The sequence below is a fragment of the Trichosurus vulpecula genome, chromosome 4 (assembly GCF_011100635.1).
Source record: "Trichosurus vulpecula isolate mTriVul1 chromosome 4, mTriVul1.pri, whole genome shotgun sequence".
In the NCBI taxonomy this organism is placed as follows: Eukaryota; Metazoa; Chordata; class Mammalia; order Diprotodontia; family Phalangeridae; genus Trichosurus; species Trichosurus vulpecula.
In genome coordinates, this window is record NC_050576.1 from 70,876,898 (window position 1) to 70,892,577 (window position 15,680).

Consider the following 15,680-nt stretch of genomic DNA (forward strand, 5'->3'; position numbering starts at 1 on the left):
TGATTTTTGTATTTGAAAGTCAAATTTTCTATTCAGCTCTGGTCTTTTCACTAAGAAAGCTTGAAAGTTCTCTATTTTACTGATAATCCATATTTTGCCTTGGAGCATTATACTCAGTTTTGCTGGCTAGCTGATTCTTGGTTTTAATCCTAGCTCCATTGACCTCTGGAATATCATATTCTAAGCCCTTCGATCCCTTAATGTAGGTGCTGCTAGATCTTGTGTTATCCTAATTGTGTTTCCACAATACTCAAATTGTTTCTTTCTGGCTGCTTGCAGTATATTCTCCTTGACCTGGGAACTCTGGAATTTGGTGACAATATTCCTAGGAATTTTCTTTTTGGGATCTTTTTCAGGTGGTGATCAGTGGATTCTTTCAATTTCTATTTTGCCCTGTGGCTCTAGAATATCAGGGCAGTTTTCCTTGATAATTTCTTGAAAGATGATGTCTAGGCTCTCTTTTTGATCATGGCTTTCAGGTAGTCCAATAATTTTTAAATTATCTCTTCTGGATCTATTCTCTAGGTCAGTGGTTTTTCCAATGAGATATTTCACGTTGTCTTCCATTTTTTCATTCCTTTGGTTTTGTTTTATAATATCTTGATTTCTCATAAAGTCACTAGCTTCCACTTGCTCCAATCTAATTTTTAAGGTGTTATTTTCTTCAGTATTTTTTGAGTCTCTTTTAGCAAGTCCTTCACTTGTTTTTCATGGTTTTCTTGTATCACTCTCATTTCTCTTCCCAGTTTTTCTTCTGCTTCTTTTACTTGCTTTTCCAAATCCTTTTTGAGCTCTTCTATGGCCTGAGACCAATTCATATTTTTATTGGAGGCTTTTGATGTGGACTCTTTGACTTTGTTGACTTCTTCTGGCTCTATGTTTTGATCTTCTTTGTCACCAAAAAAAGATTCTAGAGTCTGAGTCTGAGTCTGAGTCTGTGTCCTTTTTTGCTGCCTGGCCATCTTCCCAGCCAACTACTTGACCTTTGAGCTTTTTGTCAAGGTATGACTGCTTGTAGAGTAGAGAGTACTTTGTCCCAAGCTTTAGGTTCCAAGCACTGCTGTTTTCAGAGCTACTTCTACTCCACTTTCACCTCAAGGTCTGCCACAGCAGTGGTCCTCCTCCCCCAAGAACTGCCAATCAGGATTGTGACCCAGATTGAAACAGGGCAAAGCAAGCCCTGAATTCCCACTCTGGTCTGCTGCTCGATTCCTCCCACCATGTGAACCAGGGACTCCAGAAGTAGCTGATGCTGGAGCTCCACCACTGCACCACCTCCGTCACCCCCAGGTCTGGTGGCTGGACTGCTCCCTAACCCAATCTAGCAGTTTGCCCACTAACTTGCTCTGTAGTCTCTGGTGTTTGTGGGTTGAGAAGTCTGGTAACTGCCACAGCTCAATGATTCATGGCCCTAAGGCCTGCTCTAGTGGACTCCCTGTCAGGTTTGTCCTGGGCAGCCCACCCTGGGCTATGGTCTGCTCCCAGCACCATGTGATAGACCCTTACCAGTGACCATCCAGGCTGACCAGGGCTGGAGACTTGCTTTCCTCTGCTATTTTGTGGGTTCTGCAGCTCTAGAATTTGTTTAGAGCCATTTTTACAGGTATTTGGAGGGATTTGGGGGAGAGCTTAAGTAAGTCCCTGCTTTCCAGCCACCGCCTTGGCTCCACCCCTGTAAATTCCTTATTTAAGTAGGAACTGTTTTTATTTTTCTGTGTGTGTCTTTACTGTTTAGCATAGTACATGAATACTTCTCTCCTTTCTTACCTTCCCCATTCACAAAGAAGCATTAATTGAATTTCTCCATCTAGATACATTTGAAGCAAAAGTGGAAAAAAAATATCTCCCCAACCCCTGCCATTGGGATTTTAAATACATTTAGTTCAAAGTCACAGTCCAATTGTTTACCCTTTACCTCCAGGTTTGGAAGAAAAGGATTCCTACAGTCTACTTTTATTCCATTGTTTTATATTTTCACACCAAGTCACAGTAATTTTTCATTGTTTGGCTCCTCTAGAGAAAATGGATAATACTTTCCCTAGCTATCAATAATCTTCTTCTTCTTCTTCTTCTTCTTCTTCTTCTTCTTCTTCTTCTTCTTCTTCTTCTTCTTCTTCTTCTTCTTCTTCTTCTTCTTCTTCTTCTTCTTCCTCTCCTCCTCCTCCTCCTCCTTTTCCTTCCCCTTCCCCTTTCCCTTTCCCTTCCCCTCTTCTTCTTCCTCCTCCTTCTCCTTCTCCTTCCTCCTCCCCTTCTCCTCCTTATTCTTGTTCTTGTCCTTGTTTTTCTCATCCTTGTTCTTCCTCCTTCTCTTCCTCCTCCTCCTCCTCCTTATCCTTGTTCTTCTTGTTCTTGTTCTCCTCCTCCTTCTTCTTCATTTTCTTCTTCCACTTGTAAGAAAAATCTCCAAACTCATAATTTCTAACCAGATATTAGACTAGATATCAGGTCATCCCTGTTAAGGTCAGAGTTACGTACTTTCTCCCCCTTCTTCAGAAGGACAAACAACAAGAGATGATTCCCATTCTTGTACTTCCTACCTTCCCTTCCTAGCAAACTGAAAGGTCTTTTGGATATCCACATCTAAGGCCTGACTTCTGTGTAGAAAAGTCTATCCAAGCAGTCCCACCCTGTTCAGACTTATTTTATTCTCAGGTCACTATAAAGCATTTATAGTTTAAAGTTTGGCTCTTCAGGATGTATTTTTAATTTAAACTATTGTTATGTTTAATTGCCAGAGGATTTGCTAGCCATTATCACTTGATCTTGTTGAGTAATAAGAACCAAGCATGAGCAATTCCTTACATATTTCTGTAGTTACTGTTCCACCCGACATGAGAGGGCACTAGAGGAAGACAATCTATTTTCCATACGTCTCAGAGAACTTTCTACCTCTGTCTCTAAGCTGTAGCTTGTGTGTACCTGTGTGTATGTGCATGTGTGTGTGCAGCAATGTTGATTAAAATCTTGGCTTAGACTCCATCCACTGGGAAAATTACCTTCTTCATCTCCCTGATGCATTTCAATGGACCTCAGTCATATGAGCAAGGCATAATGGATTTAACCACACAAACAGAATCTAATTGTTTTCAGTATTTTACTTACTACTAGAAAAGCAAAAAGGGATAACATAAAATCTATTAAAATAACTACCTTGTAGGTTGTGGGCTGTGGGTTCCCCCACACCCAAACTACCCTTAGCTAGGCTGCAGGCATACCTCAAGTCCAAGAGCTCCAAAACACAGATCAAGTGCTTGAACTCAGCTATTCTCACAGGGAGCTAGCAAGTGCTCTTTCATTCTGTGTTTCTACTCTCAGACTCCTAGAGAGACAAACAGTCAGGATAACTCCCAACCTGGGGCAATGAAACCTCCTCTGGCCATTTTTAATTATTCACTAGCAGCTCCACTCCAGCCTTTCATGGCTCCTACCTCATGGGGTCATAGAACTAGAACAGAAATGGACCTTAGAGGCCATTGGGTCTCATTTCTTTATTTTATAGATGAAGAAACAAAGACCCAGAGATAGTAAGTTATTTGTCTAAGGGCACAGAGCTACTTGTGCTGCCTCACCACTGGGTTCCTGGTGAGCTTCCACTATCACAGGCAATGCTCATGGAAAACTGTCTTAGCCAGGCAGACTCTCTTTGCTCCATGTTAATTTTTGTCTTCCACCAATCCCTCCTCCTCCTCTCTCCTTGAAAAAAACCCAAGCCTGCCAATTTCCACATATCCTTTTCTTGACTAATTCTTTTTCTATCAATAAAATCTTATTTGGAATATCCACTGTACACACATGCATTTGCACACATGTGTACATTTATATGTGTGTATATATTGTACATATACACCCATGCACATAATATGTGTGTATATGTGTACATATTCATACATGTGTATAGATGCATATGTGTGTGCATGCACATTTTTGGGTATTAATCACCTAGGAGGTGAATTGGATTGAGCACCAGGCCTGAAGTCAGGAAGACTCATCTTCCGAATCTGGCCTCAGACACTAACTAGCTGTGTGACTCTGGGTAAGTCACAATCCTGTTTGTCTAAGTTCCTCTTCTATAAAATGAGCCAGAGAAGGAAATGAAAAACCACTCTAGTATCTTTGCCAAGAAAACTCCAGATAGGTTAAGAAAGAGTCAGACATTACAGAAACAACTAAACATACACACACATACATAAATGCATACACATATTTTATACATACATATATATGTATGTATATATACACACAGATATATGTATACACACATATATGTGTATATATACATATATATGCATATATATGAATATATATATATATAATCTCTCTCTCTCTCTCTCTCTCTCTCTCTCTCTCTCTCTTTATATATATATATATATATATATATATATAGTAAGTTCATTAGTTAGATTCTAAAGGGTGTGGAGCTCACTGTAGAAAAACAAATAGCTACCTTCTCTACCTCCACACTTATATTTCAATCACCCATTTTAGGAAGAAAGGAATAGTCATGTAAGGTGAGAACTTTTTCTTAAAAAGATAAAAAAAAAACACCCAACAACTATATTTCTATTGCAAAACAGACAGAGGTGTGAATTTGGAGGGTTAGTTGGAAACAATGGGAAGTGATTAGTTTTTTTTTAGTAGAGTGTTTGCTATTTAAAAAGCTTGATTTGAAGGAACCAATTGTAAACAGGTTTTGTAACAGGAATGTTGATTTGACTCTCTGTGTAGATTTATGGGAGGATTTGGACAAGAGTCATCCAGAATGGGCCACCAAATATAAGTTGCATGTCTACGTTGTTACAGGGAGTGCCCACACTGAGGATATCATAATTTGTTGCAATATGAATGGATTAAAAGGGGGAAAGCATGCATTCTTTTTGCATCTTTCAAATTCATAGTACCTGTAAGGAACAAGTCCTCTCACCAGAAGTGCTAGTCCTTCCTTAACACCCTCTGCACATCCACCTTTGGTGTCCACCTGCCATCCATTTCTCACCTGTGGCTTCAAGAAGCTGTAACATGTGCAGTCGCTCCACCCCAGTAAAACTGTCTCTGCAAATGGACTAAATCAGGTTGAAGGTAACCAACAGGCCTCATACTCATCGTGTGTGAGTTAGGGGATGTCCACCCCAACCATGTAAAGACTTTCCCCTGATGGAATGGGAGGATGAGAACCATGAAGGCAGCTGAAACAGGCACTGTGGAACTCTTAGAGATTGGTCAGACATCAAAGACGCCAAGGTCAGCCCCTGCATTACAGGCCATTGCCAGTTGTCCTGACTTTCATCTTGCCCCTGAACTTGGATGACTCTGGAAGAGAAATCAAGGCTGAAAACTTTGTTCAATTCTGCCTCACTTAAATCCAGTTCATGTGCAAGACATCGCTCGCAATGCCATTGATTCTCTTTGAAAATGAAGGATGAGCAGTGACAGTAACAGTCTGTAAAGAGACATTCTTTTTAACTTCAGCAGGGAGGCAGGCTTTGTTTACACCTGGCCTTCATAGACAAATTGGCGTTTTGGGCCAGCCAAATAGTGAAGAGAGTGGAATCATGTTAGTACCCTGAAGGGCTTCTAGTATCATAGAGCATGGTAACATTTCTACAAAAAGCTAAACATGAAACAAACAAATGTTGTCCAAATCCTCCCCCCTACTGCTGACTAGGTCAGTTTGGAAGACCAGATTTGGAAGATGAGTCTTCAGGCCTGGTGCTCAATCCAATTCACCACCTAGGTGATTAATACACACATACGTGCACATACACACATACACACATATATGCACACATACACATGCATGTATATATACACATACACACAATATATTACGTGCATGTGTGGATGTGTACAATATATACACACATATAAATGCACACACATGTGTGTGTGTGTGTGTGTATGTACATGTATGTGTGTGTATAGTGGATGATCCAAATAATTCCAATGCTATATTTTAGACTTTTAAAAACCTAATTTTGTTTATATATTAATAGTTTGTATTTTTAACAATGTATTGCCAAGAAGTGGTTCATTTGGGGATGACTAATAGAAAGATAAGAATGACCTTGAATTAAAACAAAGCAATAGTTTGCATGTAAATTATTGAGCCTAGAGTACTTGAAAAGTCCATTCTCCTTAGTACTAAAGTCTGGTTCAATCCTCTTTCCCACCCTTTGAGTATAATTGCCACCTAAGCATGAGTCCTTGACTTCATTCCCTCTCCTTCTGTTCCTTCCTTTCTCTTTCCTTGACAATTGCATACATTCCCATGTCTTTATCACCTTTATATAGTTGATTACAAAATATGTGTCTCCAGTCAGTCCCACTATCTTTTCTGAGCTCCATAACCAAAGCTCTCACAGAAAGCATGGCAAAATGAGAAATTCATTGGATCTAGAGTCAGGTGACATGGCTTCAAATTCTGGCACTGGCACTTAATGCCTATGTGATCTTGGGCAAGTCATTTAACTCCCACGGACTTTACTCAATTGGAAAGTGAGGCAGCATCAGGGGTTGAACTAGATGGCCTCAAAGGTCCTTTTCAGCTCTAGTTATCTAGAGTTCTCTGACTCCCATTTGCTGATAGCACATATCCATGTGGATGTTACAGTCATCTCTAATTCAAAATGTCCCCACTTAGTTTATATTTTCCCTTAAACCTGTTCTTATTTATGACTTTACTATTTCTGACTATGGTACAATTATTCAGGTGTTTGCTATGTTTTTATCCTTGGTATTTATTATCTTTGATTTTTCCCTCCCTCAGCTTCAAATATATCGTCAGCTACCAAGTCCTGATGGTTCCACCACAGAAATGCCTCTCAAGTCCATCCTTTCTTCTCTATTACAACAACTACCACTTGGGTATTGGGTATCTCTTTGCTGTCTGCCAAGGTTGTTGCCATGGTATCCTAACAGGCTTTTTCATTTCCTCTCAACCCTCACTAATCCATTCTCAATACTACTGTCTGAATAATCTTTCTGTTATATAACACTTCTGCTCAAAATTCTTCAGTATCTCCCTATTGCCTGCCAATTAATACTATACTCCTTAACTTGGCATTCAAGGATTCCCACAGTTGATGCTACCTTATTTCTGGACCATTCTCATATTGCTAGCATTTTTAAGCACTCTATACTTTAGCCAAACTGTAGTATTCTTTTCCCTGCACATTCCCTGTCCTGTCCTGGCTTGGCTGAAATGTCTTTCACTTCTCTCCTTATAATATAAAATATTGCATTACTTTCCTTTTTTCCTTCCTTCCTTCCTTCCTTCCTTCCTTCCTTCCTTCCTTCCTTCCTTCCTTCCTTCTTCCCTTCCTCCCTTCCCTTCTTTCCTTCCTTTTTTCCTTCCTTCCTGCCTTCCTGAATATACACCTCCCATCTCCCCCATCCAGATAGTCTTCTTTTACTCCAAAAATTTAAACAAAATATAAAAAGCTCAGAAAACTCAAGTGTCTGAAATCATATTTGTGTGACAACACACACAACATCCCCACCTCAAGTCCGCTCACCTCTCTAAGGAAAGGAACAAAGTACCTTTTCTCATTTCTCCTCTGGAGTGGTTTGGTCATTACAAATATATTACACACGATTTCTTTTTATTGTTCTTTCCATTTACATTGCTGTAGTCATATATATCATTTTCATTTTATTTTGAATTCGCCAAATCGATTTATATAAATCTCTTGTCTCTCTTCATTCTTCACATTCATTATTTCTTATGGCACAGTGATATTCAATTATGTTTATATGTCACAAGTACATTAATTATTCCTCAATCAATCAATGGACATTGACTTTGATCGAATTTCTTTCCTTCCTTTAAGTTTCATCACCTTACGTCCAATTCAAATGTCCCCTGCTCCACAAAAGCCCCCTACGTATACCACCTCTTACATTCTACAGCTTTTCAATAGGACTCTCCTAGTTTGGACCATCATCATCTCCCATGTGGAAGACAACAACAGGCTCTTATTTGATTTCCTTTCTTCCAGTTTCTTCTACTCTCTATTTTTTCTTCCACATAGATGTCAAATTGATATCCCCACTATAGAGATCTGATCATGTTGCTTCCTTAATTAAAAAAAAAAATCTCTAATGACTCCCTATCGCCTGCAAGATAAACTGCAAGTTCTTCACCTTGTCATCTAAGGCTATCTGTAGCATGGCTTCCATCTACCTTTTAACCTTATTTTATATCATTTCCCTTTATGCATTCTCTGTTTCAGTGAAACTGGCTAGCTGACTATTTTACAGACACACATACGCGCGCGCGCACACACACACACACACACACACACACACACACACACACACCATGCATGCGTCCTTCTATCTCCTGACTCCATGGCTTTGTACAATTGTGCTTTGTACAACTCCGGGCAATTGTTCTGCCTCTGCACGATGTTCTCTCTTTCCCTACCCCTCTTAGAATTTCTAATTTCCTTTGAAACCCATTATCTGTAACACTATCTGTTGGAGGCCATTCTCATAACATGCCTCCCCTCTCCCCCCCCCATCATTGGCACTTTCAACCTCTTGATATGGTTTTGTATTAAAAATACATAAAATTATTTAATATTCCCATATATATTATATATAATATATATATATATATATGCATATATATTAGTCAATTATAATGGCTGGCATTTATATAGTGCTTTAAGGTTTGCAAAGCACATTGCATCTTATCGTCATTGCACATTATTGTCATGAGAATCCTGGGGATGAGGGAGTAGATACTATTCTTATTCCCATTTTACAGATGAGGAAACTGAGGCAGACTTTTAAGAGACTTCAGTCTCTTAACCTCTGTGCCCCAGTTTCCCCATCCGTAAACAAAAGAGGTTGAATTCAGTAGCCTCTCTTCTAGTTCTAAATCTATGAGCCTAGATTCTAATGCCCTTGTTTGCCCTTTCTCAAATCTTAGAGCCTGGAGCCAAGATAAGCTTCCAGCCATGGACAGTAATGTTGTTGTTGAATCATTTCAGCTGTGTCTGACTCTTCATGACCCCATTTGGGTTTTCTTGCCAAAGACACTGGAGTACTTAGACATTTCCTTCTCCAGCTCATTTTATAGATGAGGAAACTGAGGTAAACAGGGTTAAGTGACTTGTCCAGGGTCACACAGGTAGTAAATATCTGAGGTTAGATTTGACCTCAGGTTTTCCTGACTCCAAGCCTAGCACTCTATCCACTATGCTACCTAGCGCCCCCTGGATAGCAATAGATCCATCTAAAAATGGAATGGATTCCTCATGAAGTAGCAAACTTCCCATCGCTGGAAAAGGAAGAAATCGCATGTCCCTCTGGCAAGAATCTTGTAGAGAAGGTCCTGATGTTTGGAGAGCTGTTGGATTTGACAGTCTCTCTAAAGTCATGGCCAATTGTAAAATTCTATGATTCTAGCAGCGGTATATAAGTAATATGTGCTGTGAAGACTATTATGAGAGTTGTAGAGTTCTTCCTGCTTAGTTAAGATTTTAAAATCCAGAAATTTGCATGTATATATGTTCTAATATGTGGTCAGAGAGGTCATCTACATTGTAAGGTTCATGAAGGCAGGGACTGTTTCATTTTTGCCTTTGTATCCAATGTATAACATATAACACAGCACCTGGCACATAGTAGGTGCTTGTTAATTGATTGGATGATTGCATGTTCTGGAACCCCAACTCCATTACAATGTGGACTGTGTTATCCAAACGTGGCCAAATGGATAAAAATTAAAAATGTCTACTGAGGTCCAATTTTGATGTTTCATTTTTGGGGGGGGGTGTCGTTGTTGTTGTTTTTCTCCAAAGATCTTCTTGTGGTACTTAATGGAAATCTTAGGGTACTGTGGCACATGGTTTGTAAATTGCTGGCTTAAATCACCTTTTTATTATACACTGAAATAACTTCAGGATAGACATGATGGTGATAACAATAACAATCATAGAACGATAGCACTGAATTAGCAGATAATTACTTTCCTGTGTTCTTCTTTCCCAAGCCTTGAACATGGGCAGCCCTTGATAAATGCTTGTTGGGAGAAGGGGGTTTGGGTTTAAAGGAGTCACAGGACAATGCCTCAGATCTTGGTTCTGCCACATCCTACCTATGTCACCCCAGGCAAGTCACTAAACCTCTTTGGGTCCTAGTTACCTTATCTGTAGAAAGGAGATGGGACTAGAGCACTTCTAAGGCCAGTTCTATGGTGCTATGTAAGTTAATTTACTCATGCAGGGAAAATAGTTGAAACCCTAAGAAGCTGATGTAGAAAGAATAAGGCATTCTATTCAATATAGTGGTCAAATCACAGTGCCTTATGTGCTCAATTCTTGATCAATTGATCTCTGGGGAAATTTGAACAGTGTGTATCACATGCCATATTTTAATAAGGACATACAATTATAGATGTTCAGTGAGGACTAGCACCTCTGGTGTGAGGGCTTGCTGAGCCCTTTTCAGGGCAGCTCATCCATCCTTCACCCAACTCTCACCTGTGGCTCCCAGAAGCTGTAGCATGCCCAGTGTCCACACCCTGGTAAAATCTCTCAGCAGATGGGCAAAACCAGGTTGAGGGTAACCAACAGGTCTCAAGCCCATCTTTGTTAAGTTAGGGACAGGTCTACCCCAAGCATGTGATGACTTTCCCCTGGTGGAATTGGTACATGAGAGCAATTTGTTCCACAAAGGTGGCTGAGGCAGGGGCTGTAGAGAACTTAGAACTTGGTCAGACATCAGAGATGCCTAGGTCATCCACTGCATCTCAGGACGTTGCCAGTCACCTTACAACTTTGTGTGATTCTGCCTCACTTAAATCCAATTCACAGGCAAGTCAAGACATCATTTGTGATGCCATTAGTCCTCTTTGAAAACAAACAAACAATGACAATTATAGGAGCTTCCTTCCTCCTACAGACAGGACTATGGAGAAGGAGGTATGAATGAAAAAATTGGGGGATTGAAGATAGTATGCCTTTGATATGAATGAATTAATGGATCAAGCATTTATTAAGCACTTAATACGTGCTGAGCACTGGACATACAAATGGAAGAGTGAGATAGTACCTGATCTCAAGGAGCTCACATTCTAACAGAGAAGAGAACACATATGGGTAGTTTTGACTGCAAGTAAGATAGAAAAGTCCAGTGGTCCTTAGAGTGCAGCAGCAGAGAAGACAGTCACGCCTCTTCTTTGATGTCATCTCCAATGATAACTTCTTATCAGTTTCCTATGTTGGACCACTTGACACAGGGCTGGAAACACTGCTATTCCAAATACTCTTGGATTCAGGTTCCTGGGACATTTCTCAGGATCTGAGGAGAGATGGTAGTCAAGATGGTGGTGGCGGTTTAACCTGCTTGGCATATGCTGCCTCCTATCTCTTCCTCAGGGTCCCTTGTTTCTTCAGCTAGGGTGGTTTGTCTGCCCTGTGAGTTGAAAGTGATTGTCAGTTGGTATGGATGACTGGCTCCTTGTCCTCAAAAGTTGCCTCAATGGAAGTAGGACTGGTGGTCTGAGGGTGCAGCCACCCTGAGGATTCCTGAACTTATCTGTTATTAGCAGTTGATGAGCAGCTATTACTCATGATGATGAGGGAGATGGGCCTTAACTTCACAGTAATTTCTCCCCTCAATGATGGCTATGGGTGCTGAGCTAGAGGTAGGTCTGTTGGCCTTGCTATTCCCATGGCTCTTGGGCCCAGGATCCTGGGCTGTCTCTATCAGGATCTGAGGTGAGATTGTAGACAAGTTGGTGGTCGTGATTTGATTCCCCAGCACATACTAGCTCCTGTCTCTTTTTCAGAATGCTTTGCAGCTTTAGCTATGAGTACTGTTAAGATAGAGCATCCCCTTTCTTTCATGCCTTCATGTAGCTATTTATTGAATGCTCAGTAGATGCAAAGCAGAGGGTTAAGCCTGTGTGGGAGGGGGAATACAGTGATGAATGAAAGTCAATCCTGACCCATAAGGTATTTATAGTCTTGTAGAGAAAACTAGACATGTATGCAAACAAATAATTATAATACTTTTCAGAATTTAGACTATTTAGGGAAGAATACCCATGTGAATTACATAATGTTTTAAGATATATGAATGGTCATTATTATTTACAACTAGCAAAACTACTAGCTATTGCCAAGCTTAATAGACTAGCTTTAATAATTAGCCAAGTATCACTTATGGGCATTAATTATTTATATATAAATGAGTGATTCTAAAAGTAGTCTAAAGCAGGCCAGAGTAGTTTACTTTCTTAAGCTGACACAACTCCTTTTGTCATTCTTTTTCTCTTCACAATACAAAGTTGCCTTTAGCCATATCTTTGTTTTTATCAGAATTCTAAATTAGATGGATTTAAATGGTTGGGATTTTATTGTAGGGATTGAGTTTAGTCTAAGGGAAGAATTTCATTTGGGGGGGGCATAGATTCTAGAATATGTGTAATAAAGGTGCCCCCCCAATAAAATAAGTCTGGTAGTCCTGTATGAATTGGTGATAATTTTGATTACTGGTCTGGCTGAATTTACTGTCTAATGCGTGGATCAGAAGTTTGACTGTAGTACTGTGTAAGCATTCTAAAGTACATTGCTGCAACTTTAAAAGGTATAAACTTTTTTTTAAAGGAAGAGCTCTCACCTCACCAGACTGTTCCTTTCTTCCTTACACTGGAGATTGAAATATTGGTGCCTAGGGGAGGGGGGTGGTATAGAGAAGGTAGCCAGATGGGGAGAGAGCTTTTGTTTCTGTTTTGGATCAGGCTGTTTTCTCTGCAGTGAGTCCCCTGGAACTTTAGAATCCAGCAATATTGAAAAGTACTTAGATATGTCAACAGTGAGTTTTCATTCCACTTAGGGCACAGGACTGCAAACACAGTCATGTGGGTATCCAGCAACGATGTTTTGAAATCTGGGAGTACTGGCTGTTGGGCAGGAGTAAACTGCCCCCCTCCTTAAGTTTTCCTTTGGTGTCATGCTGATCCCCAGCTGCTTCAAAGGGCTACATTTATGAGGTGCTTAAACAATGAGTGTTCCCCCTTTTATGGCCTATGGAAGGGAAAGATTTGTAGCTTTGACAAGAGCACAGTGAGAACTCAATGGACTTCTATTCCTTATTTAGTCATTTACATCATGGAGATCAGAGGTCCATGGAGCCATGTTTACCCAGAGTCTGATTACTTCCTATAAGGCCCTACTATGAGCTGGAAGAGTTCAGGAAAGCTCAGATTGCTCTGGCCCCTTTAGTAAAATGCAAGGTTATAAATTTATTGCTGGGAGGGAGTTTGGAGGTCATCCTGTCCAATCCTAACACGTTACTCAGGAAATCGAGGCCCAGAGAACAGTGACTTGCCTAAGGTCACATAGAAAGTAAGAAGCCAAGTCAAGATCCCAGTCCAGTCCCTTGAACTGCAAATCCATAGATGTGTCTTTTTTTCATTCCACTAACAAGTATTTACCTCCCAATAGGAGGATGTCCTGGGAAATTAGCAGTGGTAGATTGAACTCACAGGGACTTATGAGTCTCATAAAGTGTCCCTAAGGCAGGGAAGCAATGGATCTTCTTAATTTCTCTTTCCCTTGAACTAATACTTTGTTTTCCTCCCTTTCCTTCTCAGAATATAGTGTGTACTGGGAGACTGAGGTGGCATCCAGATCCCAGCCTGGTTCATTGTATCCAATCATGTGAGGTAAGCTGGTTTATTACTCTCCTAGTTCCTAACCTAAAGCAAGGGTATTTGCACCCATACCTCTTTAGCCCATTAGAAGAAGATCCTTTATTCACTTCTTTCTTAAAACTCTGAACCTTTTGAAACCTGCACAAATTAGGTAATGGGTCCTCTGATTTTATTGTGAGGATTGAGTTTAGTCCCAGGGAAGAGTTTCATTGGAGGTGCAGGGCATGGATTCTAGGATATGTGTAATAAGATCCCCCTCCCCATTTATAAAATGTCTGGCAGTCCTGAAACTTCTTTGAGTGAAATCTCTAGAATTTTAATTTGGCCAAGGACTTTAGGAGTATCTAATGGTATCAGTGGCAGTATCTTCTCTTGTAGATGTAATCAAGTTTTGACCCAGTGAAGGAACAATTATGATAAATGATAATAACTAATATTTATGTAGTACTTTAAGCTTAGTAAAGCATTTTATACACATGATCTTGTTTCAACAAGAAAGAACTTTCCCAAAGGCATTTTTTAAAATCTGAAAATAGGCTTGATGGTTTTGAGGCTGGAGCTGGAATCATACAGAAGGGTCAGAGGATGGATGATTTAAAGCTGGAAAAGAATTTAGATGTCATGGAGTCTAATCCCTTTATTTTTTAGACAAGGAATTGAGGAGCAGAGAGTTTTAGTGATATGCTCAAGGTCATTACAGGTAGTGGCTTCTAACTCCAAAGTCTATCTTATGTTCAACTTAGACTGGTCCACTGCTGCCTCAAGACATATTCTGTTCAAGCCTATGCTCTCTGGTTGACTTTCTAGGTCAGGAGGGTCACTAGAGGGTCAATAATTTAGGGAATCAGAGGGGTTGGAGTGGATACAAGGAAAATATAGGCATAGTGGCTCTGAGGGAGAAAAGAGGATGAGGCTTCAGATGGAGCCTCTCTCAGAAGGGGGTGATAAAAGAGAATTGACATGTGAGGGAAGTGGGTATAGAAACCTTCCTACTTTGGAACTGGACAGTGACAAATACTTACTTATTCCATCTTCACCACAACAGGTTTGTCTTCCAAAGCTCTCACTGGGAATAATTAAGCTACTTAGCAGTAACACTTGGGTAATCCTGGCTCATCCTTGCTCACTGGAGTCTGAGCAGTTGGACTGCAATGTCTTCCAGCACCCCCACTCCCAAATCCCCCCAGTGCCAAATACACACACACACACACACACACACACACTAATCCCCCTATTCATTTGTATCTCTCTTTCACTCGATCCAATTTCTCCATGAAATTGTGATGCACATGAGGCCAAAGAGAGAGAGGGCAAGGTTAAGGAGTGGGGGCATAGAAAATAATGGGGGGAGGATGAAAAGGGAGGGGTAGGAGAAGACACTATTTCTTAAGCAATCTGAGAGGAGTAAATGAGGAATACAAGTTAGTTAGCATGGAGGGTGCTTTGTTATAAGATGAAGGCCAACAAAACAGCTCATCTGATGCCATCATTAGGAAAACAGATGGCAGTGGGGTGGGGAGGAGGGAATGAAAGAGTGAATCATCTCCAGGGCAGGGGGTAGGGAGGGAAAGGAGGAGAAAGGCTTTGGGGGTAGGGGACCAAGGAGGGAGGGAGATAAACACTTCGTGAGCTGGGAAGAGATCAAAGAGAGACTGAGCATTCCCTTCTGTTACTCCTTCTGCATTAGGATAGAAAGAGGGAAGCCAGATGATGGAATTAGAATTTGAGTTTGGGGCTGTTACTTTTTCCCAGACTGTAAGACTACGAGCTTTTTTATTGTAGTTGTTCTGTCTTCCTTCTCCTCAGACCCCTCAGTACCCATAAGACCCAGCAGCCAAAGACAGACACTAAGATCACACTGTCCCTCTGCTGAAATGGATTCAGAAGGCTTAGCAGTGCAGAATTTCCCACCTGCCCTATGGAACTGCTGACATTACACTTATGGTTGAGAATTGACCATTCCCCTACCCCATTACTCAGGCAGACAAGAAGCTTCTTGGCCAGTGCATCTGTA

At 40.6% G+C, this 15,680-nt stretch overlaps 1 protein-coding gene across 1 annotated transcript in view; it reads left to right on the top strand.

Annotated features, from left to right (window-relative positions):
* PAPPA2 (pappalysin 2) overlaps positions 1 to 15,680 on the top strand; it is a 393,032-nt gene that overhangs the window by 321,961 nt on the left and 55,391 nt on the right. The window contains exon 20 of the mRNA XM_036756565.1: positions 13,607 to 13,678. Within this exon, the coding sequence (XP_036612460.1) occupies positions 13,607 to 13,678 (72 nt within the window). The remainder of the gene's footprint in view (positions 1 to 13,606; positions 13,679 to 15,680) is intronic.